Source organism: Caretta caretta, chromosome 1 (assembly GCF_965140235.1).
Source record: "Caretta caretta isolate rCarCar2 chromosome 1, rCarCar1.hap1, whole genome shotgun sequence".
Lineage (NCBI taxonomy): Eukaryota > Metazoa > Chordata > Testudines > Cheloniidae > Caretta > Caretta caretta.
Window position 1 is genome coordinate 329925951 of NC_134206.1, and position 26390 is coordinate 329952340.

At 42.6% G+C, this 26390-nt stretch overlaps 1 protein-coding gene and 1 long non-coding RNA gene across 9 annotated transcripts in view; one reads left to right on the forward strand and one right to left on the reverse strand.

The window, feature by feature from the left end:
• Positions 1-26390, forward strand: part of FBXL13 (F-box and leucine rich repeat protein 13) — a 171984-nt gene that overhangs the window by 140610 nt on the left and 4984 nt on the right. For 7 of the 8 annotated variants that reach the window (XM_048836442.2, XM_048836437.2, XM_048836438.2 and 4 more), the window contains 3 exons: positions 10406-10489; positions 21077-21211; positions 25835-25998. In XM_048836442.2, coding sequence (XP_048692399.1) covers positions 10406-10489; positions 21077-21211; positions 25835-25998 — 383 coding nt within the window. The remainder of the gene's footprint in view (positions 1-10405; positions 10490-21076; positions 21212-25834; positions 25999-26390) is intronic. The other variant, XM_048836444.2, reaches the window with a different exon arrangement.
• LOC142070647 (uncharacterized) lies at positions 938-12556 on the reverse strand. Its single transcript, XR_012666591.1, has 4 exons — positions 12497-12556; positions 12013-12073; positions 1945-2031; positions 938-997 (listed from the first exon to the last, which is right to left on the reverse strand). It is a non-coding gene; the product is annotated as an uncharacterized LOC142070647 (long non-coding RNA).

Here is a 26390-nt window from a genome sequence, read left to right on the forward strand (position 1 = left end):
AAGGAAAGTGCGTGACAGATTACACAACAGACATGTATTTCCAAGAAGATGAAATGTTAAAAGAAATTAAATGAATGCCAGATCCAGATGGAGAGAGAGAACTGACAGTTCTTCTTAGAGTGCTTGCATATGTCCATTGCACTGTGTGGGGGTGTGTGTGTCCTGTGCTCTGGTGCCAGACAGTTTTCCTTAGCAGTGCCCATTGAGTTGACCCTGGCCAGCTCCTCGCTCCTTGTGCTCCAAAGAGGATATAAAGGGCAGAGCCGTCCTGCCCCTCCTTCAGTTCCTTCTTTCCTTGTGTGGCTGGCAGTTGCAGTGTCTTTGTTCTCTGTGAACCATCTTATTACTCCTTGGTTATTCACCTAGTAATATTCTTTTTCATCGTTTTCTATTAAAATTTTCCTTTTATTTTTTTTCTTTGTTTCATATTTTATTTTTTACATTTTGTTTAAGTTTGCATTTTTTCCAGTCAGATGGACCTTTGGGCCTTGCCTGGTACCAGGTAGCCTATGCCAAGTTTCCTGGGTTTCAAACCTTACTTGGGTTGTCAGAAGCCCATGACTGTCAGTGGCCCTCGTTCATGCTGCCTCAAGTGCTTAGGTGAGAGTGACATAGAGACAGGAGCTCCATTTGTCTCAGCTTCCAGACCAGGACAAAAAGGCTGAGGGAAGAGCACCTTTGTTACAACTTGATGGAGGCTGGGTGAAGATTGTCATCTAGCACTGGCAGGTGTTGAGATTGTCTGCACTGGGACTCTCTATTCTGGACCCATCAACTATAAGCCAGGTACCACCTTCTTCGACTTCATCATCTCTCATTTGGTTCTGCAGGCCTCCTTGGATGCAGTGGACGCTGCAGCCAGGGCTATGGTGATGGCTGTTAGTATGCACTCCTTCCTCCTGGTTGTGGTATTCAGGGATTCCTATGGAGATGCCAGGGCTATGGTGATGGCTGTTAGTATGCACTCCTTCCTCCTGGTTGTGGTATTCAGGGATTCCTATGGAGATGCAACAGACTATTGAGAACCTTTCCTTTGAAGTATGTAAATTATTTTCATCCAAAACTGATGAGACTTTACACACCCTAAAGGACTTGAGAGTGGTTCTAAAGTCCTTGGGCTTCTATACTCCAGCTACGAAGAGAACAAAATATCACCCTCATTACCAGACTAGGCAGCAATATTAGCCCTTCTGGCAGCCTGACCAGTATATGAGAAAGTAGAGATCACAGAGGGGGAGACCTATACCTTGTACTTCCTCAGGCCCTTCATCTAGGTGTCTCCAGGCTTTGAAGCAGTCCATTTGACTCTTATGTCAAGGACAGTATGCAGTCCAGCTATGATCTCATTGGCCTTTTCCCCCTTTTTAGGACAAGTAATCCCATTTCCTACATGTGTGGCAGTCTATTACTTTGGACAAATGAGTGCTTAGCATGGTGGAATCAGGATATACCCCACATTTTCTGTCTCACCCTCTTCCCCTTCTCTAGTCAGTTCCTCTTCAAGGACCCCTCTCACGAGTCTGCACTAAGATGAGAAGTGTAGACTCTATATTATTTATGAGCTATAGAAGAGGTGCCATCTCTTCATCAAGACAGGTTTTTATTCCTGATACTACCAGATACCCAGAGCCAGAGGTGGTCTCAGACTGGTGCTCATACTCGACTGTTGGAACTTGAACAAGTACATCAAGAAGATAAAGTTCCATATGGTGCCCCTTGCTATGATCATCCCTGCCCTAGGTCTAGGGGACTGGTATGCTATCCTCAACTTACAGGACGCACACTACCATGTGGAGATCCATCCTGGTCACAGGAAGTTTCTAAGGTTCATGATTGGAAAAGATGGTTATCAATTCACCCTTAGGTTTTTCATTTGCACCAAGTTTTCACCAAGTACATGGTGGTGATGGTAGCCTAGCTCCGCCAAAGAGGTGTCCACCTTACCTGGGTGACTGGTCGGTTCAGGGTCAATCCAGACATCAGGTGGAGGCTTCTGTCCATCAAACTCTCCATCTGCTCAGCTTCCTGGGCCTGAAAATAAACAAAGAAAAGTCAATGTTATCTCCTCTACTAAGAGCAGAGTTCATTGGGGAAGTCCTGCATTCAACCTCTGACAGAATTTCTGCCTCTTTACAAGTTCCAGGCTGTACAAGATCTGTGTGTCCCCCTCAAAGATCACCCACAAACCACTGTGAGGAATTGCCTGAGGTACTTAGGTCACACATGGCTGCACGGGAGCCCTCATGCCAGGCTGCACCTGAGAGTACTGCATCTGCAGATGTGGCTGAAATCAGTATACCATAGGTAAATCATAGTTACCATCAGAACAAATTTGTGTGTATCCCAGATGGAGTGTTATCATCTCTGAGCTGGTGGATGAGTCATAGATTTATACAGTCCAAGGCCAGAAGAGACCATTGTGATCATCTAGTCTGACCTCCTGTATAACATGGGCCATAGAACTTCCTCAAAATAATTCTTAAGGCATATGTTAGGAAAACATCCATTCTTGATTTTAAAATTGTCAGTGATGGAGTCCACTACAACCCTTGGTAAATTGTTCCGATTGTTTACTCTCACCATTAAAAAGTTACACCTTATTTCCAGTCTGAATTTGTCTTTCAAATGGGGTGTCTGATTTTTCACCTGAATCAGTCTATATACTTACCGATTTTCCTTCTGAAGCTGCATGCTCATGTGTATGAGCAAGGGCTCGATACCCTAGCTTTGGCGTTTTACTTGCACAGGACATTTGGGTTTCTTTTTGTTTCATTTGCAGAGTGTATGAGAGGACAGTCAGTTATAACACAGAGGGTATGTCTGCCCTAAAAGTGCTACAGTGCTAGACGCTCAGTACAGCGATATAAGGGGTTTTTCTGTTGCTGTAGTAAATTCACCCCGAGAGGGGGTAGGTAGATCAACATAATTATTCTTCTGTCAACCCAGCACTGTCTACACCAGGGCTTTCGTTTAACTTAACTCATTTTCACACACCTGAGCAATGTAGCTAGGTTGCCCTAAGTTTTAAGTATAGACCAGGGCAGAGACTTTCAAAATGGATCTCCAGCTGTATCGCTATGATTTATGCTGCTAAAAGGAATAAAGCCTCTAGACAAGCTGATAGTGCACTTGACCAGAGCCCTTTCAGCCTAGGTAGTGTTTGTGGCACATGTCCCTATTGTGGACATATGCGGGGCAGTGACATGGTCTTCAGTTCATACATTCGCCAGATATTATACACAGTGGAGTTTGGGGGAAGGGAAAACTGGGAGATCCACCAGTACAGATGCATAGACTGTTGCCCCTTGTAGAATGGAGGTGCTGGAAGAACGGGCTAATGCAGCTCTCTTAAGGAGCTCCCTAGTATTGATTAGGAGGTGAAAGTATATGTTGTTCTTTTCACACCTCCTACCTGATACAATCAACACAGCTTTAGTTTTACTGAGGTTTAATCTCAGCCAGTTTCATGTTAGGTATTTTTAGTAAGGTGCTCTGAAACCCTTCAGAGTTATGAATGAGATAAGCATGTTGGATAGTGGGCACCATTAAAAGATAAGCAGATGGTAAGCAGCAACTTCAATGTAGAACAGCATTTCTTTCAAATGCATATGGCAGCAAGGCATTGTGATTGAACTGTGATAAATATCGACAAGTGGATGAGTAGATTCTGTCATCGTGACAATGATAGTTTAGATCATATTTTCCACAAATCTCCAGGGCCCTGATATAGAGAATGAGGAGATTCAGAGCCAGGAGAGAATTCTGGGGAGCACAGCACCATATATGATTCCAGACTATACCAATGAAGATTCACCAAGTGATACTAACGGACCATTCTGTCATGTATGACTGGAGCCGGTTCATCATATTCCCAATTATTCCAAGTTGCTCACCAGGTGATATTATAGAATCAAATCATCCACAAAATCAAAATCTACCAATAGATGTAAAAATTCCTATGAGTATAGGCTATTTTATACATTGTGGTAAGAATAACTGTGACTCCCAATGACTTCTTGGACCACTTCAGGTGGATTAGACTTGCTGCATTGCTACTCTAGTGGAACTTGGCTGTACAGTCTTGTTTCTTACAAACTGAAGGCATAATAGTCTTGCTATGTAACTATGAGATTTAGTGCCTCTCAAAATTCTTTCCCCCTAAATAGCCTGCGCTCCTTGTTTTGCCAAACATATTATTAATGAAGTGCCTAGCACAATGGGGCTTCATTCTTGTCAATCCCTAGGCTCTATTGTAGTGAAAATAATAATAGAGAATAGTTCTTACACAGTGGACTCTGATGTGTTGATCAGATTTCAGATCCAGAGCATCTTGGATGATCTCTTCTAGATTAATGGGTACTTGTAACATTTTTAGAAGGGATTATAAAGTTTTCAGGTGTAAAAAAAACCCAATAAGGAATAGTACCTGAGACTTTGGTGTTCATTTTGTAAATGGGTGGTTTATATACTAGGACCCAATATTACTGTAGTTGTACAAAATAGTTGTAGTTTAGATATGAAGTAATGCCAATTTTAGTTATAGTTTAGTAAAAAATCTTTAACGAACGTTAGTAATTCACTACTGGGTAAAGTAGATTAATGTTGGTTCTAAATGGCAGTATAGAAATGGTACTGAAAAAAAGGCCACTCCACAAGTCTGAACCGACCACCAAACGCCTGGGCTCTGATTCAGGATAGCATTTAAGCACATGCTTAAAGCCACCCCTTTTCAGGAGAACACTTAACATATCCTTAACTTTAAGCACAAGCTTACGTCCACTCGGGCCTTAAGCACATGTTTATGTGCTGACCTGAAAAGGGATGCTTTGGTGAGCAAAAATGAGAAACCTTCTAGCTGTTTGTGACTCCCTTGAAAGTAATGATTGACCCTCAAAGATAGATATGTCCACTGGGGAAAATTCAATTTCTTTACATAACATAAGAATGGCCATACTGGGTCAGACCAATAGTCCATCTACCCCAGTATCCTGTCTTATCATAGAATCATAGAATATCAGGGTTGGAAGGGACCTCAGGAGGTCATCTAGTCCAACCCCCTGCTCAAAAGCAGGACCAATCCCCAATTAAATCATCCCAGCCAGGGCTTTGTCAAGCCTGACCTTAAAAACTTCTAAGGAAGGAGATTCCACCACCTCCCTAGGCAACACATTCCAGTGTTTCACACCCTCCTAGTGAAAAAGTTTTTCCTAATATCCAACCTAAACCTCCCCCACTGCAACTTGAGACCATTACTCCTTGTCCTGTCCTCTTCTACCACTGAGAATAGTCTAGAACCATCCTCTCTGGAACCACCTCTCAGGTAGTTGAAAGCAGCTATCAAATCCCCCCTCATTCTTCTCTTCTGCAGACTAAACAATCCCAGTTCCCTCAGCCTCTCGTCATAAGTCATGTGTTCCAGACCCCTAATCATTTTTGTTGCCCTTTGCTGGACTCTTTCCAATTTATCCACATCCTTCTTGTAGTGTGGGGCCCAAAACTGGACACAGTACTCCAGATGAGGCCTCACCAATGTCGAATAGAGGGGGACGATCACGTCCCTCGATCTGCTGGCAATGCCCCTACTTATACATCCCAAAATGCCATTGGCCTTCTTGGCAACAAGGGCACACTGCTGACTCATATCCAGCTTCTCGTCCACTGTCACCTCTAGGTCCTTTTCTGCAGAACTGCTGCCTAGCCATTCGGTCCCTAGTCTGTAGCTGTGCATTGGGTTCTTCCGTCCTAAGTGCAGGACCCTGCACTTATCCTTATTGAACCTTATCAGATTTCTTTTGGCCCAATCCTCTAATTTGTCAAGGTCCCTCTGTATGCTATCCCTGCCCTCCAGCGTATCTACCACTCCTCCCAGTTTAGTATCATCCGCAAATTTGCTGAGAGTACAATCCACACCATCCTCCAGATCATTTATGAAGATATTGAACAAAACTGGCCCCAGGACCGACCCCTGGGGCACTCCACTTGACACCGGCTGCCAACTAGACATGGAGCCATTGATCACTACCCGTTGAGCCCAACAATCTAGCCAACTTTCTACCCACCTTATAGTGCATTCATCCAGCCCGTACTTCTTTAATTTGCTGACAAGAATACTGTGGGAGACCATGTCAAAAGCTTTGCTAAAGTCAAGAAACAAAACATCCACTGCTTTCCCTTCATCCACAGAACCAGTAATCTCATCATAGAAGGCAATTAGATTAGTCAGGCATGACCTTCCCTTGGTGAATCCATGCTGACTGTTCCTGATCACTTTCCTCTCATGTAAGTGCTTCAGGATTGATTCTTTGAGGACCTGCTCCATGATTTTTCCGGGGACTGAAGTGAGGCTGACTGGCCTGTAGTTCCCAGGATCCTCCTTCTTCCCTTTTTTAGAGATGGGCACTACATTAGCCTTTTTCCAGTCATCCGGGACTTCCCCCATTCGCCAGGAGTTTTCAAAGATAATGGCCAATGGCTCTGCAATCACAGCCGCCAGTTCCTTTAGCACTCTCAGATGCAACATGTCCAACCCCATGGACTTGTGCACGTCCAGCTTTTCTAAATAGTCCCTAACCACCTCTTTCTCCACAGAGGGCTGGCCATCTATTCCCCATGTTGTGATGCCCAGCACAGCAGTCTGGGAGCTGACCTTGTTAGTGAAGACAAGAGGCAAAAAAAGCATTGAGTACATTAGCTTTTTCCACATCCTCTGTCACTAGGTTGCCTCCCTCATTCATTAAGGGGCCCACACTTTCCTTGGCTTTCTTCTTGTTGCCAACATACCTGAAGAAACCCTTCTTGTTACTCTTAACATCTCTTGCTAGCTGCAGCTCCAGGTGCGATTTGGCCCTCCTGATAACATTCCTACATGCCCGAGCAATATTTTTATACTCTTCCCTGGTCATATGTCCAACCTTCCACTTCTTGTAAGCTTCTTTTTTATGTTTAAGATCCGCTAGGATTTCACCGTTAAGCCAAGCTGGTCGCCTGCCATATTTACTATTCTTTCGACACTTCGGGATGGTTTGTCCCTGTAACCTCAACAGGGATTCCTTGAAATACAGCCAGCTCTCCTGGACTCCTTTCCCCTTCATGTTAGTCCCCCAGGGGATCCTACCCATCCGTTCCCTGAGGGAGTCGAAGTCTGCTTTCCTGAAGTCCAGGGTCCGTATCCTGCTGCTTACCTTTCTTCCCTGTGTCAGGATCCTGAACTCAACCAACTCATGGTCACTGCCTCCCAGATTCCCATCCACTTTTGCTTCCCCTACTAATTCTTCCTGGTTTGTGAGCAGCAGGTCAAGAAAAGCTCCCCCCCTAGTTGGCTCCTCTAGCACTTGCACCAGGAAATTGTCCCCTACGCTTTCCAAAAACTTCCTGGATTGTCTGTGCACCGCTGTATTGCTCTCCCAGCAGATATCAGGAAAATTAAAGTCACCCATGAGAACCAGGGCGTGCGATCTAGTAACTTCTGCGAGCTGCCGGAAGAAAGCCTCATCCACCTCAACCCCCTGGTCCGGTGGTCTATAGCAGACTCCCACCACTACATCACTCTTGTTGCTCACACTTCTAAACTTAATCCAGAGACACTCAGGTTTTTCTGCAGTTTCGTACCGGAGCTCTGAGCTGTCATACTGCTCCCTTACATACTGTGCTTCTCCCCCACCTTTTCTGCCCTGCCTGTCCTTCCTGAACAGTTTATAACCATCCATGACAGTACTCCAGTCATGTGAGTTATCCCACCAAGTCTCTGTTATTCCAATCACGTCATAATTCCGTGACATCACCAGGACCTCCAGTTCTCCCTGCTTGTTTCCAAGGCTTTGTGCATTCGTATATAAGCACTTGAGATAACCTGCTGATCGCCCCTCATTCTCAGTATGAGGCAGGAGCCCTCCCCTCACAGACATTCCTGCCTGTGCTTCCTCCCGGTACCCCGCTTTCCCACTTACCTCAGGGCTTTGGTCTCCCCCGGTGAACCTAGTTTAAAGCCCTCCTCACTAGGTTAGCCAGCTTGCTCGCAAAGATGCTCTTCCCTCTCTTCGTAAGGTGGAGCCCGTCTCTGCCTAGCACTCCTCCTTCATGGAACACCATCCTGTGGTCAAAGAATCCAAAGCCTTCTCTCCGACACCACCTGCGTAGCCATTCATTGACTTCCACGATTCGACGGACCCTACCCAGGCCTTCTTCTTACAGTGGCCAATGCTTCAGAGAGAATGAACAGAACAGGTAATCATCAAGTGATTCATCCCCCGTCATCCATTCCCAGCTTCTGGGAAACAGAGGCGAGGGACACTTCAGAGCATGGGTTTGTATCCCTGCCCATCCTGGCTAATAGCCACAGATGGACCTATCCTTTATGAACTTATCCAGTTCTTTTTTGAACGCTGTTATAGTCTTGGCCTTCACAACATCCTCTGGCAAAGAGTTCCACAGGTTGACTGTGCGTTGTGTGAAGAAATACTTCCCTTTGTTTGTTTTAAATCTTCTTTATTTTCAGCTGGGGTCAGGATGAAGGATCTTATATTTTTCATTACTATTTTTAGGTGTGGCAGGATTTGATTTAAATAGTTACTCAGTAAATGTTGATTTCACCTGACACACTGAAATCAACAAAAAAAATACATCGGTAACAGTGGGCAAGCGCAGCCCGGCCTGCACCTTGTGCTTGCAGGGATCCAGTGTCACTGGCTCCGTGGCAGTGTAGGGAGCTCTCTGCAGGCTCACTCACCAGTTGGGAGTGAGGGGCTGCCTCCAGGTAGGAACTGTTCAGCAGGCCAGGCAGCCAGGCCTAGTCCTCCTCTTTGCGGTTCTGGCTAGAAGTATCTGCTGTACCCTGCCAGGACCGCTTCCTTTGCCGCCTCTTGTACCTGAAAGCATCCAGCAGTCCCGTTGTGAAACTCTGAAAATTTATTCTAAACGATAAAAACCAGAAAAAAAGATTAAAAATAATAATCAATATTAATTGTCGAATTTACCACACACAAAAAGAATTCTGCCAACCCTATTTTTTTCAGTGGTCTAGGTTTCCAGAATTGGCAAAATCTACGCTTCTGTCATCAGCACAATAGTATCCACATCTGGATCCCAGACTATTTTTACACATTCTTATTTTTCTTTATCACGTTTCCTTCTTGAGCAGCATGGCTGTTCTGAAAGATAGCAGATAATTTGCTGGTCAAAATGTTCACACACCATTCATATAGAAGAAAATGAAAAATTTGTTTTCTGAAGGCTCACTTTGTACTTTGTTTTGGTTTTACTACTGTAAAGCGTGCAAGTCCCCAGACATTTGGCATCAGTATAAACTTTTAAACATCAAAACTCTAATTCTCCTTAGGGCTTGAGAACGATGGTCAGTTTGTGCTGGTCCTTGCCCCCAGTGCACAAGGAAAAGAAAATTCAAACTATCTTCTATTCCCAACATTGGGACTTGCCATAGTTGCACTCCTGAAAACAGGAACTGCTCCCTGCAGGCACAATGTCCCCTGGAGCTCCTGCTAGGGTAGTCTGACTGTATACTACCTCTGGCTTGTGCTTAACAGGAACCATTTGGCCCTTGATTTGAGGCATAATTTAAATGTAAAATAATTGAATATAAAGCTTGGTTGAAGAACTGCAACTAATATTTGTTTTTTGCCCACATAGTTAATGTAGACTTGTTTGTGAAAAGCTCTTGTTTCAGTCCAAAATTTTGAAGCAAATCGGTGAAATTGTTCACTTTATGAAAATGCTAATTTGTTTACTGGAAGTGAAAACATACCATGCATCTCTGCTTTCTCTACTTCCTTTTCTCACTTATATGAAAAAGTTCATGGTTGTTGTTTTTTCAACAAACAATTTTTTAAAAGACCACACAGCAATTTTTATCTAACTTGGCTGGAGTGAAGAGATCTGCAGAAAAGCCATACATTTGTTGATTTCCAAACATGAGTGGATACAGATAGGAAATCAGATGGCAGTTCTCCCTAAGGAACTCAGAAGTATTAATTGAATTTAATTAATTTAAGGAGCTGGTATGTAATGAAAATTATTTCTAGCTCTAAAGAAAAGAGTACAAATCAACATGATGTTACTTTGGACCATGTGAGGATGGCTACATAAAGGGATCATTTTCTGGAGGATAGAACAGAGGAAGGAGACCTCACTCTATCTTGAACTCTTTATATGACTTCAGGCAGCTCACTAATTCAACATCTCTGGGCCTCACTTTACTCTGTAGAACTGAGATAATATCTCACAGAGGTATTGTTTGGGTAAGTTAGTTAATGTCTTTAAAAGGTGTAATCCTCAGATGGAAGGTGCGAGATGCTGTAAATTTAGGACATTATTATCATCTATCTTAACAAAATGTTATTTCACAGATGTGTTATTATAATATAAAGTTGAAATTTATTTGACGTGTTTTCAGAGCTTGGCAGCCCTGGCCCACACTAGAAGAATGAAGGAACTTTCTGTATCTGAATGTAGGAAGATCACTGATATGGGAATTCAGGTAAGATCAACCAGACCCTTTTATAGGGATATAGACAGATGTCCTCCTAGAAGTCCCTCTGCTTTCTCAAATTAACAATGTCAAAAACTGAGCTTATTTTGCTTTAAAACCCTCTCAATCACTATCCATCACCCAATCCTGCAGCATTGGTGATATCACTGATTTTTCTCTTTCCTTTTCTCAGCATATTATGGCCATCAGTGAATTTTAAATTTTCTCCCTCTATATTATCTCTAAAATACTCACCTTCCTAAATATCAATTATTCTAACCTTCTCCTTTCTAGCCTCCCCACTCTCCTCTTCTGTCAATCCAAAATACGGCAGCTAAATATCTTCCTGTAACATTGCATTAACTGTGACTCTCCTCCACTCATGGAGTCCCTTCACTGGCTTTTATGTATCAGTCTTAAATTCATAAGCCTCACTTTCAAAAAACCTTCATCACTCTGCTCCTGCTTATAACTTGTCTCTATTTCCACCTATTCTCCATCTCAATCCGACCTTAGTGAATTTCATCATAAACATTTTTATGTCATAAATGTTTTCCTTTCTAAAATGATTGATTTATTCTGCACTTTTGAAGTTGTAATGTTGGGCTGTATACAACATAAAGATGCTGTTTGGTTACAGTTGTGACCATGAGATGTGTTCTTTAAGATATTGCTTTATATGTTTCTGTGTAGTGGTAGTTTAGAAAGAAAACATATCCAATATCTTTGTTTAGAAGGTGTCCTCAGTTAACAACCAATCTAACAGCAGCTATATCTTTACAATGCGATCAGAAAGGGAAAGTAATTACATGGTATAGAAACAACCTTTGTTTTGAAGCCACCCGCAGTTTGAAGTTACTAAAGAGGGAACTATTTGCATTCATTGGAAACTCTGACCTCTAAATAAAGTTATACAGTAATTAAACATTTTTACTTCAAAGTGTCTAGCAATTGTCATAAAAATACTTTATTTCAGCTCAGTATTTCACTGGAACAGCACGTTTGATGAATTGTTTTAAGTTTCGGATTTACTGACGCATGCAGCATCTGTTTTTAATTATTATCAGTGATGTTATTTCCCAGCTGAAGATTTGTCACATTGACAGTATGACTGTAAAGGTTACTTGCATATTGAAATTCTGATTTATCATTTTGTTTCTGTCTTTATTGTTTTAATTGTCATTGATATAGCATCGTAGATCTTCATGGTGCTTTTAGAAACAATACACAACTAAGGCCTCGACTTTATATATGTGCATACACTTCTATGCATTCACAAGTTGTGCATGAAGAGCGCCTAAAGTATGATTACAAATAGGGGATAACTTGTGCAAGCAAATATTTTTGTACATGTTCAAGCATGATTTACATGTGCACACTGAGCATTTTGCACATGCAAAAGTGCATCACACTTTTCCACAAAGACCTTTAAACGTTTCCACCTAAGTCTCTGCCTGTAGACTCTAACACTCTAATTCTGCAAAATACTTAATTACATGAGTAAATGTTATTTACTTCAAGAACATGCTTACCTGCTTTTCTGAGTAGGATGGGATTACTGTTCTGAAGGTTAATCATGTGCTGAATTGGGCCCTAAATTAAGACAAGAGAAACAGGAGGAAATGACAAATTCTGAGAGAACAATGGCAAAGACAATAAGATTATGGAGTTGCTGTATTGATTTCAGAGAATATCAGGGTTGGAAGGGACCTCATCTAGTCCAACCCTCTGCTCAAAGCAGGACCAATCCCCAATTTTCTCCCCAGATCCCTAAATGGCCCCCTCAAGGATTGAACTCACAACCCTGGGTTTAGCAGGCCAATGCTCAAACCACTGAGTTATCCCTCTTCCCCGTATTGATATATTTATTAATATAACTATCTAAAGATGATAAGCTTCCCTGAAGAAATGATTTTGAGACGGGATTTAAAGAAGGATGGGGGGAAGTGTGGCAGACAAGTCAGATAGGCATAAAAGAAGCTATCTAGTAGGACTGGTTGAAAACTCAAGTTTTACCTGTGTGAAAAATTGCCAATGATTTCTTTTGAAAATTTTCACAGAAAATTTCGGTTTTCCTATAAAAAAAATTGAAATGAAATAAAAATGGTGTTTCAATTTGAATTGAAAATTTTGTTTTGTTTAAAAAAAGTATTGAAAAATCAAATGTCATTGAAATCAAACATTTTCTGAAACATTTCAATTTCAATAACACTGCATTTTTCTACAAAAAATAATTGGAATCCATTTTTTTTGACCAGCGGTAGTATTGATGTGAGTGTGGGAGAAGGAAATAGAGAGGTTAGTTAGATGAGCATCAAGCAAAGAGAGAGTTTGGGGAGGCGAAAGGTGGCAAGGCCAGAGAGGTAGGAAGAAGCTTGTTTGTGGAAGGTCTTGAAGGAGCTTGAATTTGATGAAAGAGACAATAGAGAGAAAGTGTCTGGATTTGCAACAGAAATTGGGCCATTGGGTGTGCAGATGAGATGAGTGTCAGGATTGAGATGCTTGAAAATAGAGATCTTCTGAAATTGACCTTAATTCTTAATAAGACAAACTCCCATGCTCACCTCTATCCCAGATTTAGTTAACGAGCAAACACCTGTATTGGAAAGAAAATGGCCTGTGTTTTATTCATTTATCATAAAGAAGGTGATGTGATTACTATAATATTTGATTTGCTGACACTATAAAGATGTCATGTTATTTACCTTCTCCGCATTTTCTAAAAATCAGTATGGAGACATACATTTCCTTTCCATATCACAATGACATAATCAACACTAATCAGGAACTTAAGATTGTTCTCATTGCCAGTGGGCAATGAGGTGGGATTTATATCTTACTTCAAATGAGAACAATAGTTGGAGTAGGATATAAACAGCAGCTGCAGTTTATACTTTAAACTGCACCTGATAAACACTCCTGACTACATGTGACAGAGAAATGCTGAGATCTCCTATTCACTGGCAATCATCACACTCATGCCATAAGCAGCGGGGGACCCCATGCCTGCAGGTGTTGGCATTGCCATTGTGTAACCCCAGTCTTTGACTCCCACAGCTTTTTCCATTATAGGACTCCACATCCATAACTTTAAAGCCATATATTATAGGAATGAGTCAGTCCCTACTACACCCCAGGAGACGCATCTGGATTTAATTTTTTTACTCTGCATACACACAAAGATCTACAGACAAGCCACTGGCAGAACTGATGCCTTAGAGAACAATTCTGATTGGACTTTCTTACATGTTCCATGTAATTGAAACATAAACAATGTCAGAACAGAAATATCTCTTCTAATTTATGAAAGCCAGTATATAGCCATCTGGGTTTTTATATAAGGATCAAGAGGACTGTCACATGATGTTTAGACGCAAAGCTTGTCTTCAGTGCAAAATATTCAGTTTCTCATCTATATAAAGTCAGCTCCCTAAAATTGAACATGGCTCACAAGATAAATCAGCGTCTTGTCTCAAAATAAAAACTTTCTCACTACCTCTGCAATTATGCCATGAGAAACTCCCCTGTAGGTCAGCTGCCAGTAGGGAGCTCCTGGGTACATAGCAACTATAGGAGCCATGTTGCCAAGAAAGCTGGAGGGGTAAGAAAAAAGGAATGATTGTGAAGTGGACAGGCTAGAAATTATTGCAGAGATTGAAATTTCCTGTCCCCGTTAGAGGATTTTCCTATCTAGGGAATCTAGACCTATCATATTATGAAATACTTGTAGCAGTGGTGAGCTGGAGCCGGTTCGCACCAGTTCACTAGAACCGGTTGTTAAATTTAGAAGTCCTTTTAGAACCGGTTGTCCTACGAGGGAGAACTGGTTCTAAAAGGGCTTCTCAATTTAACCACTGGCCAAAAGTGGCGCCTTAGGCGCCGACTCCATGGGTGCTCCGGGGCTGGAGCACCCATGGGGAAAATTTGGTGGATACAGAGCACCCACCGGCAGCTCCCCACCCCGCGCCCAACCCCAGCTAACCTCCACTCCGCCTCCGCCTCCTCCCCTGAACGTGCCGCCCCGCTCTGCTTCTCTGTCCTCCCCCCCGGCCCAGCTTCCCGCGAATCAGCTGTTTGCGCAGGAAGCCGGGGGGCTGAGAAGCAGGTGGCGGCTTCGCGCTCAGGCCCAAGGAGGCGGAGCAGAGGTGAGCTGGGGCGGGGGGTCCACAAGGAGGGCCGCCCACGCCGCAGCAGGTAACCCAGCGGGGGGCCCAGGAGGACCGCTCCCCGCCCCAGCTCACTTCCACCTCCCTGGGCCTGAGCGCGAAGCCGCAGCCTGTGTCTCAGCCCTCCCTGGCTTCCCGCACGAACAGCTGATTCGCGGGAAACAGGAGTGGGGGGCAGAGAAGCAGAGTGGGGTGGCGCGTTCAGGGGAGGAGGCGGAGTGGAGGTGAGCTGGGGCCTGGCGCGGGGCGGGGTGCCGCCGGTGGGTGCTCTGCACCCACCAAATTTTCCCCATGGGTGCTCCAACCCTGGAGCACCCAGGGAGTCGGTGCCTAAGGCACCACTTTTGATGTGATCAGTGGGGGGAGTGGCCGCTCCCGCTGCTCCCCCCCAGCTACGCTCCCCTGCCCCTAGGAGCCAGAGGGACCTGCCGGATGCTTCCTGGGAGCTGCCCCAGGTAAGCACCGCCAGGACTCCCCACCTCACCCCGGCAGGTGCCTCTGGCTCTTAGGGGTGGGGTGGGCAGCCACTACAGTGGCCCACGAGCCCCTCCTGCCTGGTTTTGGGGGCAGTCAGGGGACAGAGGAGGGGGGTAGTTGGGGCAAAGGTCCCGGGGGGGCATCAAGGAACGTGGGGGGGTTGGATGGGGCAAGAGTCCCGGGGGGCCGGGGTGAGCCACAACCCCCTCGTGGGGTGAGGAGGGAACCGGTTGTTAAGGTTTTGGCAGCTCATCACTGACTTGTAGACAGTTATTCTATTTCCCCCTTCCTATCCATTCCTTAGTGCTAAACTATATATATAGTACTTTTCCACCTAAGACCATTCCTCTTCTCTGAATTCCCTCCAATGTGCTGACTAGAGCTGGGCAAATGTTTTCAGAATAACAGTTTATTTGCTGAAAGCTGCAGTTTTGGGTTATGTGGTGTTGTGGGGTGGCTTTCTCTCAGTATTTCCTGTTGAAGCTGTTCCACTTTGTATAAATAATTAAATATTCATTTGACACAGGGACTGGCACCCCCGCCTTGGCAAGTGTCCTAACCCCATGTTAGAGTGCTCTCCATGGTGCAGTGAATATTTAATTATTTATACGAAGAGGAACAGCTTCAAGAGGCGAGACTGAGAAAGATCCACCAAGGATACCCTATAGCCCGGCACCCATTTGCAGTATGGGAGATCTCTGTTCAAACTCCTGCTCCAAATTAGGCAGAGTGAGGACTCTTCCCATATCCCATGAAAGTGCTCTACCACAGGGGCATGGGGGGGGGGGGCACTATCACCTCCTCGTCCGGTGGTTTTTGTGAATGGCATTCCACATTTCCTTTTATTTTAATAAAAAAGCAGCTAAAATCCCCCCACTCAAAACAAAATATTTTACCCAAATCATTTTTTCTTTCACTAAGAAACCCAACAAGTTTTCATTTCATTTGATGTGAAGCACATTTTTTTTCAGTTCAGCCAGCAAACTAAAAAATTGATGATTCGTACAGCTCTAGTATTAACACGGTGTTTGCACTGAAGTGCCCAGAAAAAATTCAGTCAAGTTGCAATCCAACCAGTGCTATTTAAAATGGGACTGTCCCCTTCCTTGTTTGTGGCGTGATAACTCTGTGTATACGGCCCAAAACTGCATTTTTTTGTCACAACGTTACCTTTCAAGCTCACATCTAATTTGCTTTAATCATTATCAGTTATTTTTGTCCTGTCACTGAACATGAAATTCAATGGGAATTGCATGCTGGCAAGGTTGTTTTGCCTTTTGTGTTGACTTGGAGGCCTTGTATAGATTATCTCCCAAAAAAGATTCAGTCTATTAAAGTAAAATGTAATTTACACAAAGGATACCGCATAACAAAATATTCAGATGTTCTGTTATATGCCATTTTTCATGTTATATGCCAGTTATTGTTTTCATTAAAGAAAATAATTCTTGGCAGCACTAAGTTCCCCAGCACTCCTCAACAGGTTATAAAAATACTTTGTTGTATGATTTTTCAGGACTTAAGCTGATAACTTGTAAAAAGCTATGTTTGGGCTAATGGTGGTATTCACAGTTAGTGGGGAGTTTTAATGGTAGGAGCAGCTTCAGTACCTAATTTTTTATGGATATTTTAAATCTGTACATATGACAGACTGTAGCAGCTTGACAATTCCAGTAAAAATGATCTAAGCATATCACACAAACACTGAAATCCTGGCTGCAGCCTGTACTACATACCCTCACTGGGAATGTAGTAATGACTTAATCACATGTGGGGATCTAATGCTGAAGATAATTAGGCTTCTCTTACATGAGGAGAAAAAAATTTAGTCACTGGGGGTTTAGAAGTTTTCTGCACTGCAGTTAACACCCTGCAAAACTGGCATTAAAATATGAAAGCCATACCAGCTAACATTTATAATTTCTGTATTTCCATTCTTAAAGTAAAACAAAAGTGTCTTAAAGTAAAACATTCACAGCCAGATATATACTGTACTTAAAAACAGCAGTTGCTGACCTATCATAACCGTACTGATCCAAAAAGCAAACTGCAGCGCTAGACACAGATGGTAAGATTTAAAAGCTGGTTAATGAAATAAAGTTGAAATTATAAAGTGTGTGCAGGTCTGGCTGTATATATACCCACACACACATGCAGTTCACACTTACATACATTGGTCATCCAAAAGTCAGCATTTACCAGCAATTACCACATCAAAGCATCTGAGATACTACAGTGAATTCATATTTTAAGTTAAGCAGAATACTGCTGTGTCTCAGATACAATAATCAGGTAATTATTGGTAAATACTGTTTTTTAGGGTGACAGCTGTATATGTGATATGTTTTATTACTGATAGTATGTACCACATATATGGAGGTGGTATCTCTGTGATTAATTGCATTCATCATGCACCTTTACCTGCCACTCTTTTCACTAATCCCTGTATTTCAGGACTATTTCTATTACTAGAAACCTTTGAGCAGCTTCAAGCAGCCACCATTTTTTAACTCAGTCTGCCACATAAATGTTTTCTTCTTTCCCTCACACAGGTAGAATTGCCACTCTATCCCATGCTAAATTACACTTGCGATAGGCCCACGCTGAACAGTCCTGGAAGGCTGGACCAGTGACAAGTTTAAGATTTGATGTCTTACCACCCTTCAGGGCTACAAATCATTGTAAAGGGGAGATTCACAATAGGGCCAAGCACTTTCTTCTAGCCATGAAAGATTCAGAGACACTTGTCTGGAAATGAAAATCATGATATTTTGATGTATAAAATATTATTTTAGGTCATTTACATTTGTATTGTGGCCCTGCAGAGAGGACACTAGCTCCACAATGAGCTATCCCAAAAAGGAGTTGGGCTGGGGACTTGAATGGTGGAGAAAAGCTGGCAACGTCCAGTTGGTTGCCTGCACTGATAGAGGTGCTGGGACATCCTCCATCTCCCTTTAGAGAGAGAGAGAGAGGTTCTGAAATAAACAGCTTTAACCCCTGAAAAAGATTCAAGCCAAAGGATTTCTGAAGATGCAGAGGGGGAAGGTGGAAAGTGTCATATTGTGGTTCTGAATTGGTTTGTCTGTTTATAGCAGCTTCATTGCAAAGACTCAAACATGCCACAGTATGTAGATCCATCTTACCTTGTTTCATGCAAAGTAAGGTTTTATGTGAATTGGGCAGCTGTGAAGCACAGTCTATTTTAAATTAATTATTTAACCTGCAGCTTGTCAGACATTCTGGTTCACATTCTTGGCCATCGTAGATGCAAAGGTTAAATGTAAGGTGTAGTATACACTACATTAAATTAGTCAGGTTTCTTTCTTTGGTCTCTTCAGACCCCATTTTCAAAGGAGAGTGCAACACATGTACCTGCAAAAATGTCCAGATACTGCAAGAACCTGCGAGCAAACTAGACTATATTATTAGTAATAATAATACTTTGTACTTCTATACCACGTTCCATCTGGGAGTCTCCAAAGTACTTTGCAAAGTACTGTACCCAATGACTGGAATGTAACGCCAATATTTAAAAAGGGCTCTAGAGGTGATCCTGGCAATTACAGACTGGTAAGTCTAATGTCAGTACCGGGAAAATTAGTTGAAACAATAGTAAAGAATAAAATTGTCAGACACATAGAAGAACATAAACTGTTGGACAAAAGTCAACATGGTTTCTGTAAAGGGAAATCATGTCTTACTAATCTATTAGAGTTCTTTGAAGGGGTCAACAAACATGTGGACAAGGGGGATCCAGTGGACATAGTGTACTTAGATTTCCAGAAAGCCTCTGACAAGATCCCTCACCAAAGGCTCTTACGTAAATTAAGTTGTCATGGGATAAGAGGGAAGATCCTTTCATGGATTGAGAACTGGTTAAAAGACAGGGAACAAAGGGTAGGAATAAATGGTACATTTTCGGAATGGAGAGGGTTAACCAGTGGTGTTCCCCAAGGGTCAGTCCTAGGACCCATCCTATTCAACTTATTCATAAATGATGTGGAGAAAGGGGTAAACAGTGAGGTGGCAAAGTTTGCAGATGATACTAAACTGCTCAAGATAATTAAGACCAAAACAGACTGTGAAGAACTTCAAAAAGATCTCACAAAACTAAGTGATTGGGCAACAAAATGGCAAATGAAATTTAATGTGGATAAATGTAAAGTAATGCATATTGGAAATAATAACCCCAACTGTACATACAATATAATGGGGGCTAATTTAGCTACAACTAATCAGGAAAAAGATCTTGAAGTCATCGTGGATAGTTCTCTGAAGACATCCATGCAGTGTGCAGCGGCAGTCAAAAAAGCAAACAGGATGTTAGGAATCATTAAAAAAGGGATAGAGAACAAGATGGAGAATATCTTATTGCCCTTATATAAATCCATGGTACGCCCACATCTTGAATACTGCGTACAGATGTTGTCTCCTCATCTCAAAAAAGATATACTGGCATTAGAAAAGGTTCAGAAAAGGGCAACTAAAATGATTAGGGGTTTGAAACGGGTCCCATATGAAGAGAGATTAAAGAGGCTAGGACTTTTCAGCTTGGAAAAGAGGAGATTAAGGGGGGATATGATAGAGGTATATAAAATCATGAGTGGTGTGGAGTAAGTGAATAAGGAAATGCTATTTACTTGTTCCCATAATATAAGAACTAGGGGCCACCAAATGAAATTAATGCGCAGCAGATTTAAAACAAAAGGAAGTTCTTCTTCACCCAGTGTACGGTCAACCTGTGGATCTCCTTGCCTGAGGAGGTTGTGAAGGCTAGGACTATAAAAGGGTTTAAAAGAGGACTAGATAAATTCATGGAAGTTAAGTCCAATAATGGCTATTAGCCAGGATGGGTAAGGAATGGTGCCCAGTTTGTCAGAGGGTGGAGATGGATGGCAGGAGAGAGATCACTTGATCATTACCTGTTAGGTTCACTCCCTCTGGGGCACCTGGCATTGGCCACTGTCGATAGACAGGATAGTGGGCTGGATGGACCTTTGGTCTGTCCCAGTATGGCCATTCTTATGTTCTTATGTTGTGTTCTTCTGTTCTTAAATATTAATTAATAGGCTCACAACCATCATTTTCATTTTTGAGTTAAGAAAGCTAAGGCACAGAGAGGCTAACATCCAAATGTTAAAAAAATGGCCTCTAAGTTTGGATATTTCCTTTTATGGGTGTCCATCTTTAAACAACTAGATCTGAATTTCAGAGGTGCTGAAATTGAAGTGAATGGGATCTTCAGGTGTTCATTAGCTCTGAAAACCAGACTGTAAATTTGTTGAACCCTCAAAAAACTAAGGCACCCATAATAAGAGGGCCTTTTGAAAAGCTGGATTTTACATGACTTGCCCAAGGTCACACCGCAGGTTAGTGGCAGAATTGGGGCAAGAAGCTAGACCTCCTTAGTTGCAGTTTTCAGATCAAACACCTAGACCATACTCCCTTCTAATTAATCTGCCCAGACACAGTTGCCTATTTTGCTTGCCAAATGCCTTTTAATATGTACAGCAAGGATATCTGAAGCCACAATAGAGAACAGAGTATTTTTGTGGCCCACTTGGAAATGTAACCCTTAATGTTTGGATATGTTCATTGCAAAAGACACAAACTCAGTCTTTTTTCTATCTTAGTAAGTGCGATGAAACTTAAATGAAATGAAAGAGGCTATGTGTGATCTGAAGAACACACTTTGTGATCTACCAGTGTCAGAAATGAAAAATAGTCACCTGGTGCATTTCCTCCTTTTTTGTTGGGAGTTATGGAATGCAACTGAGTAATCTCATTGATAATATGTATCTTATTCCACATGTTCAATATGAGAAAAATAATAAATTAATCAGTTACAGTGATTGAAGTAAATCAGAAGATTAGTGTGAATGTATTATAGAACTGTAAGCATCCAAAAAGGTACATGAGATTGATTTGGGTGTTTGTAACTGTGTTTCAGAGGTTCTGCCAGGATGCAAAAGATCTACAATACTGTGATGTCTCTTACTGCTTTCAGCTGACAAATGAAACTGTCAAAGCTTTTGCCTTTAACTGCCACCAACTTACATCCCTCAACATAGCTGGTTGCCACAAGGTAGGTACAAGAGCTGGGAAGGGTAGTTCCAGAAATTCTATTACATAAAATGAAATAATGTATCATTGAGACATTTGACTTGCTGATGTCCACATTTTGCAACCATCCTATAGCTTATTCTTCAACATTAAAAAAATTAACTATGTTATATATAATAATCACCAATAATTAAAACCAGTGAACTAACATTGACCTTTGGAATATTGATCTGGTCACAAACTTTCAAATGCACCTAAATGATTTAGGAGCCATGGTCCCATTGATTTTTCATACGAATTAAGCTCCCAAGTGCCCAAGTCACATTTGTAAATGGGACATAGGCACCTAAGTCACTTAAACATTTTGAAAAATGTACGTATAGTTAGTATATTATTATCTGTGTGTGTATATGTTACTTGTGAGGGAATTCTGTGCCAAAACATTTTCAATTATGCACACAATATTTTAAAATTCTGCAAAATTCTGCAAATTTTATTTGTCAATAAATAAGTGTGGCTCAAGCTTGGCAGCGGGGAGCACAGGCCACTGGCTGCATTGAGGTGGGAGATCACCCTGAAGCCCACACCTCCCCTGATACAGAGACTCGGCAGTGAGGCTGCACCTGACCCTAACACAATGCAAGGGCTGGGCCTGCCCCAGAAATGCCCTGGGCGCTGTCCCTCAGCACCAGGTGTACCAGGTGTGGGTGGACAGGCTCATCCCAGCAGGATCCAAGTGTGAAGGGACTTAGTGTGGGGGGATCCAGGTGTGAGGTAAGAGGTTTCTGTGTGGGGCAGTCTTAGTGTGGGCAGCTCAGTGGGAGATCTGGATGCACAGAGACTAACTGGGATATTCTGGGTTCAGGGACAATGGGACTCTGCAGGGGATGCAGGAAGGTGGTTGGGGCTCGGGTGGGGGGCTGGATGCTGGGTACTGGTACTGGGGGAGTGGGGCTTGATGGGGTGGGGGTCCAGGTGCAGCTGGTTGGGGATCAGTGGGGTGGGGGTCTTGGTGTGGGGGGCTCATCAGAGGTCCAGGTGTAGGGGGGGTAGGGCTTGTCAGGGTGAGAGCTCGATGTGCCTGCTTAACAGGGGAGCCCCAGCTGCTGCTGAGGGGAAGCCGCATGCTGGGCTCCTGCTTCCTCCCGCAATTCCCCTATCCCCTTTTCTTCTCCATTCCCCTCCCCTCACTCCCACAGTCCCCTCCCCCTGCCCTATTCCACCTCCCTTCCTTCCCCACTGCCTCTTCCCCCCTCATCCCCCGTTCCCTCATTTTCCTCATCTCCCCCCCCCCATACCCAGCTCCACTGTGTGTTGCACAGGATAGAAAACTGGAAGGCTCCCAGCACGCAGAAGGGGAGCACGACTGGCACTAGGACCCAGGAGGCAGCGTTCAGCTGCAGAGTCAGCGGAGTGGAGACAGCCTCCTTCAGCTGGGCAGCTCTGCCCTTGCAGAATTGGGGGGGCAGTGGCATGTAACCCCGTGTGCCCCCCATGCCTCACCTCTGTTTGGAGGGGGGCAATCCCTCCCCCCAAAAAACTGCATCCATGGTCACCCCTGGCCCTCCCTCCATCACCACCACCCCACTCACGGCTTCCCTGGGCGTCCCTGCCATTTTCCGTAGGGCAACCCAGGAAATCTGTGGGGGAGTCGTGTTCTGCGAGCACACAGTCCCGCAGAACCCCCCCGGAGTCATAGGTGTTACAGTTGTGGGCTCCGTTGCATCTGATCCATTGACAATGGAATGTTGTGTGTTGTTACACGTACTCCGATATCGACGTTTGCTTCAGTGAAGTTGCTGAATTACTTTTGTTCTGTATTTCTAGTTATTTACACATTTTAATGAAAATTATTTCCAGTTACTAATTTGTTTAAATAAATAAAGACTCATCACTGATGTAATGCCATTCAGCCTCACCATTACCTTGTACGGTGTTGTGACAATTTTCCATATCTTTTACATAGTACCTCTTTAGTTAGACCCTAGCATCGCAATTGTCTGTTTTGCACCAACTGAACATGGGCTCCGTTTCCATTTTACTGCTAACATAAATGCCTAGGTCATTTTCATTAGTCCCAGTACTTACTTACTTAGCACATCTGCTCCCTGTGTCTATTCAATCACATATGCTTGCTTGCTTGACTAATAACAATAACTATTTACTGCATTCTAGCAAATGTAAATTTTAAAAAAAGTTTGTGTCCGCAAATATTTCCCTCTGCAGAAAGAGTCCTGCTTCTATGGGTGAGATTTTTAAGAGTACTCATGTTGGCCTAATTTTGCTCCCACTGAAGTCAATGGTTGATGCTGAATCCTTTTAAAAGCCACCCTCAGCCATTAGCAATTAAATGCAATGGCCAAAATGTCAGTTCCAGAGGTCTCTCACATTTCTTTCCTGCTTTTAAATGTTCAATTAACTTTTCAATAATAATAATAATGAACAATAATGCTATACAGGGCAATCTACAGGCAAAGAGATCTTTCCATACTAAGTGAAGATAAACACTTGCATCCCACCACATTTCTCCTCTCCCCACCCTGTGTCTATATATCTTCTCCTTAAAAAGATTATGAAGTAAATCTGCTAACTGTTCACAGTCTAGAATATTTGGTCTCCAGCATCAAGAATCTTTCAGACAAATCCATCCTGGATCTTGCAAGCGCTTCTGTTGGCTTTAACCCAGTTTGAAACTCTATAAAGTCCTATCAGTTGGGGGGGCCTTTGGCAATCTTCAGCATAAATACAGTGTATCTAGCTGCCAAGTAGGAAATATTTTCCACTCAGACACTATTTAAAAATGATCAGAAAAAGACTAAAGCAAGATCTAATCTCCTGTTCTAAAAGGGACAAGTTAGTATGCCTGGCAGAGTCTTGGCCTGCAATATCAGCTATATAAAAATAACTGAATAAACAAAAAGGCCATAAAGAGAAAACATAGGAACTATAATTTAGGAAATTCACTTCCCAGTAAAAGTGTTGTGAGATGTGCTCTGGAAATTCGGACATTCCCAGAAAACGAGCACAGCTGACCACTGTAATCCTTTTCATATTGAAAAACCATAGACTTTAGTGAGAGCACAGTGGGGCTCCCTGTCATCTATATCTCCATACATACATTTCTAGGACATGTAGAACAATCATCTTCCAAACATTGCTCATTTCACAAAAAACCTCGGCATGCAGTTTGCATATAGCACAACCACACCTCCTGTGTAATTTGTGAGTTCATAAAGCCAATTCAAGGAATAATTGTTAAATAGTTTTATTTGAAGAAAGAAATAATGTAATTGTTGTGGGCAGCAAACCACATGAATGAGAGAAAATAGTGAGGGCTGAAAATGAATCCCTGATTGAATGACTAATCCAGTTAAATGATGAATTTCTAAAGATACAATTCAATGGAAAGATGACCTCTGACATGAACAGGATTGGTGTATGTGACTAAAATAGATTTCCTTGAATAGGGTCCGATCCTGCATCTATTTAGCCAAACTTCTGTTTACTTCAATACAGAAGCAGGCCTATTCTGAGTCTTGGTGACAGGACTTGATGACAGCCCTGAGGAAAGGTGTTATAGAACTGCATCTCTCCAGGTGGAGCTCCAGGAGGGACTGTGTGAAGGGATAGTGCACTGGCTGTCCAGCTTTGTGGGCTACTGTCCATGTGAAGGGGAGACAGTTACAATCTCGTCTCCTCCTTGCCCCTGTTAGACTCCCATGATCACAGGGACTGAGATTGTTCCTGGCCTTTGCATAGGAAGTACAAGGGTGGGGAAGGCTACTCCTCATTCCATTCCATTCGGGCCATGGATAATCTGGGCTTGATTGAATACCTATTATAGGATTTTTTTGCGTTCATCAAGTTTCCTTTAGATTTTAGGCCCCAATTAAACAAGGTACTTAGCCACATACATAACTTTAGGCATAAGTATTCCCTTTGAAGTCAATGGGGCTACTCACATATTTAAAGTTACACACACACTTAAGTACCTTGCAGAAATGAGGCCTTATATGGTGCCCAAAGCAAACTTCAGTTTGCATTACTGGTGATCAGTTCCAGATCAGACTATAGAACTGTAAAGTGACGCTGAATAGTTCTGTCTTGGACAAACTGAAAGACACCTTAGGCTATAAACAAAAGCAGTCACAAGACAACACACATTTATGATGCAGTACCGAAATATGAAATAGGTGTTATTAAAATTAAAATTCTTTCTCCCTGTAGTTAACTCTAAAATGGATCAGTCTAACAGTTTAAATGGAATAATCTGAGAACAGTTAATCCTACCACATGAGATATGTTATATGCAAAATTATGGGGTTGGGAGTATTGAGCTATTTCAGACTTATGATTAGCTGAAACATCCCTACATGCTTTGGAATGTACTGGAATCATATTTGACTGACACCAAATATACTCCCAACATTTAACTGTTACTTATAGTCTTTTTTGTCTCCTATTTCGGATAGTCAGAATTCATCTGTTCCATACATTTCATGTCCTATGTGGTACTTTTCAATATAATCTTTCTGAAATTATACCCTTCAAAATTTTGAGTTAGGCTGTTGTGTTTTGGTTTTTCTTTGGAATCTCCAGCAATCTTCTAACTTCTGTATGTGTATTTCTTTTGCTGGATTTACAGATGACGGATTTATGTATTCAGTATTTGTCTGGAGTCTGCCATTATCTCCACTTCTTGGATATCTCAGGCTGTGTACGTCTTACTGACAAAACACTAAAATACCTTTCGAAAGGTTGTACGCAACTCCGGATTCTTAAGATGCTGTACTGCAGAAATATTACCAAGTAAGATGTTGCTTCCTGGGCCAAACTTGAGAGATCAGTGTAAACTTTGAATGAGTACAAATATCATTGTCACCTCTAGTTTAATTAAGTGTAGGCCAAAACATGGGTTGTTTTATGAAATTGGAATTGAAATGTAAAGTGATCTATGTTACAACCTGGTCCACTCCCCCTCTGGATGGACACCAGTTTGGTGTGAGCGGCCCCAACCACTCGTGGGAAGAGCCATGTCTTTGTTCCTAGCTCTGAGGCCTCAGAAGCACACTCCCAGATCCAGACCTCATGTCTGCCACCCTTCCTTGGAACATGGGGCTCCACAACCCGGACACCTTCAACCCTGAAACCAATGATTCAGACCTCCTGAGCCTCCAGGTGTGTATACATGTTCCTTTAGA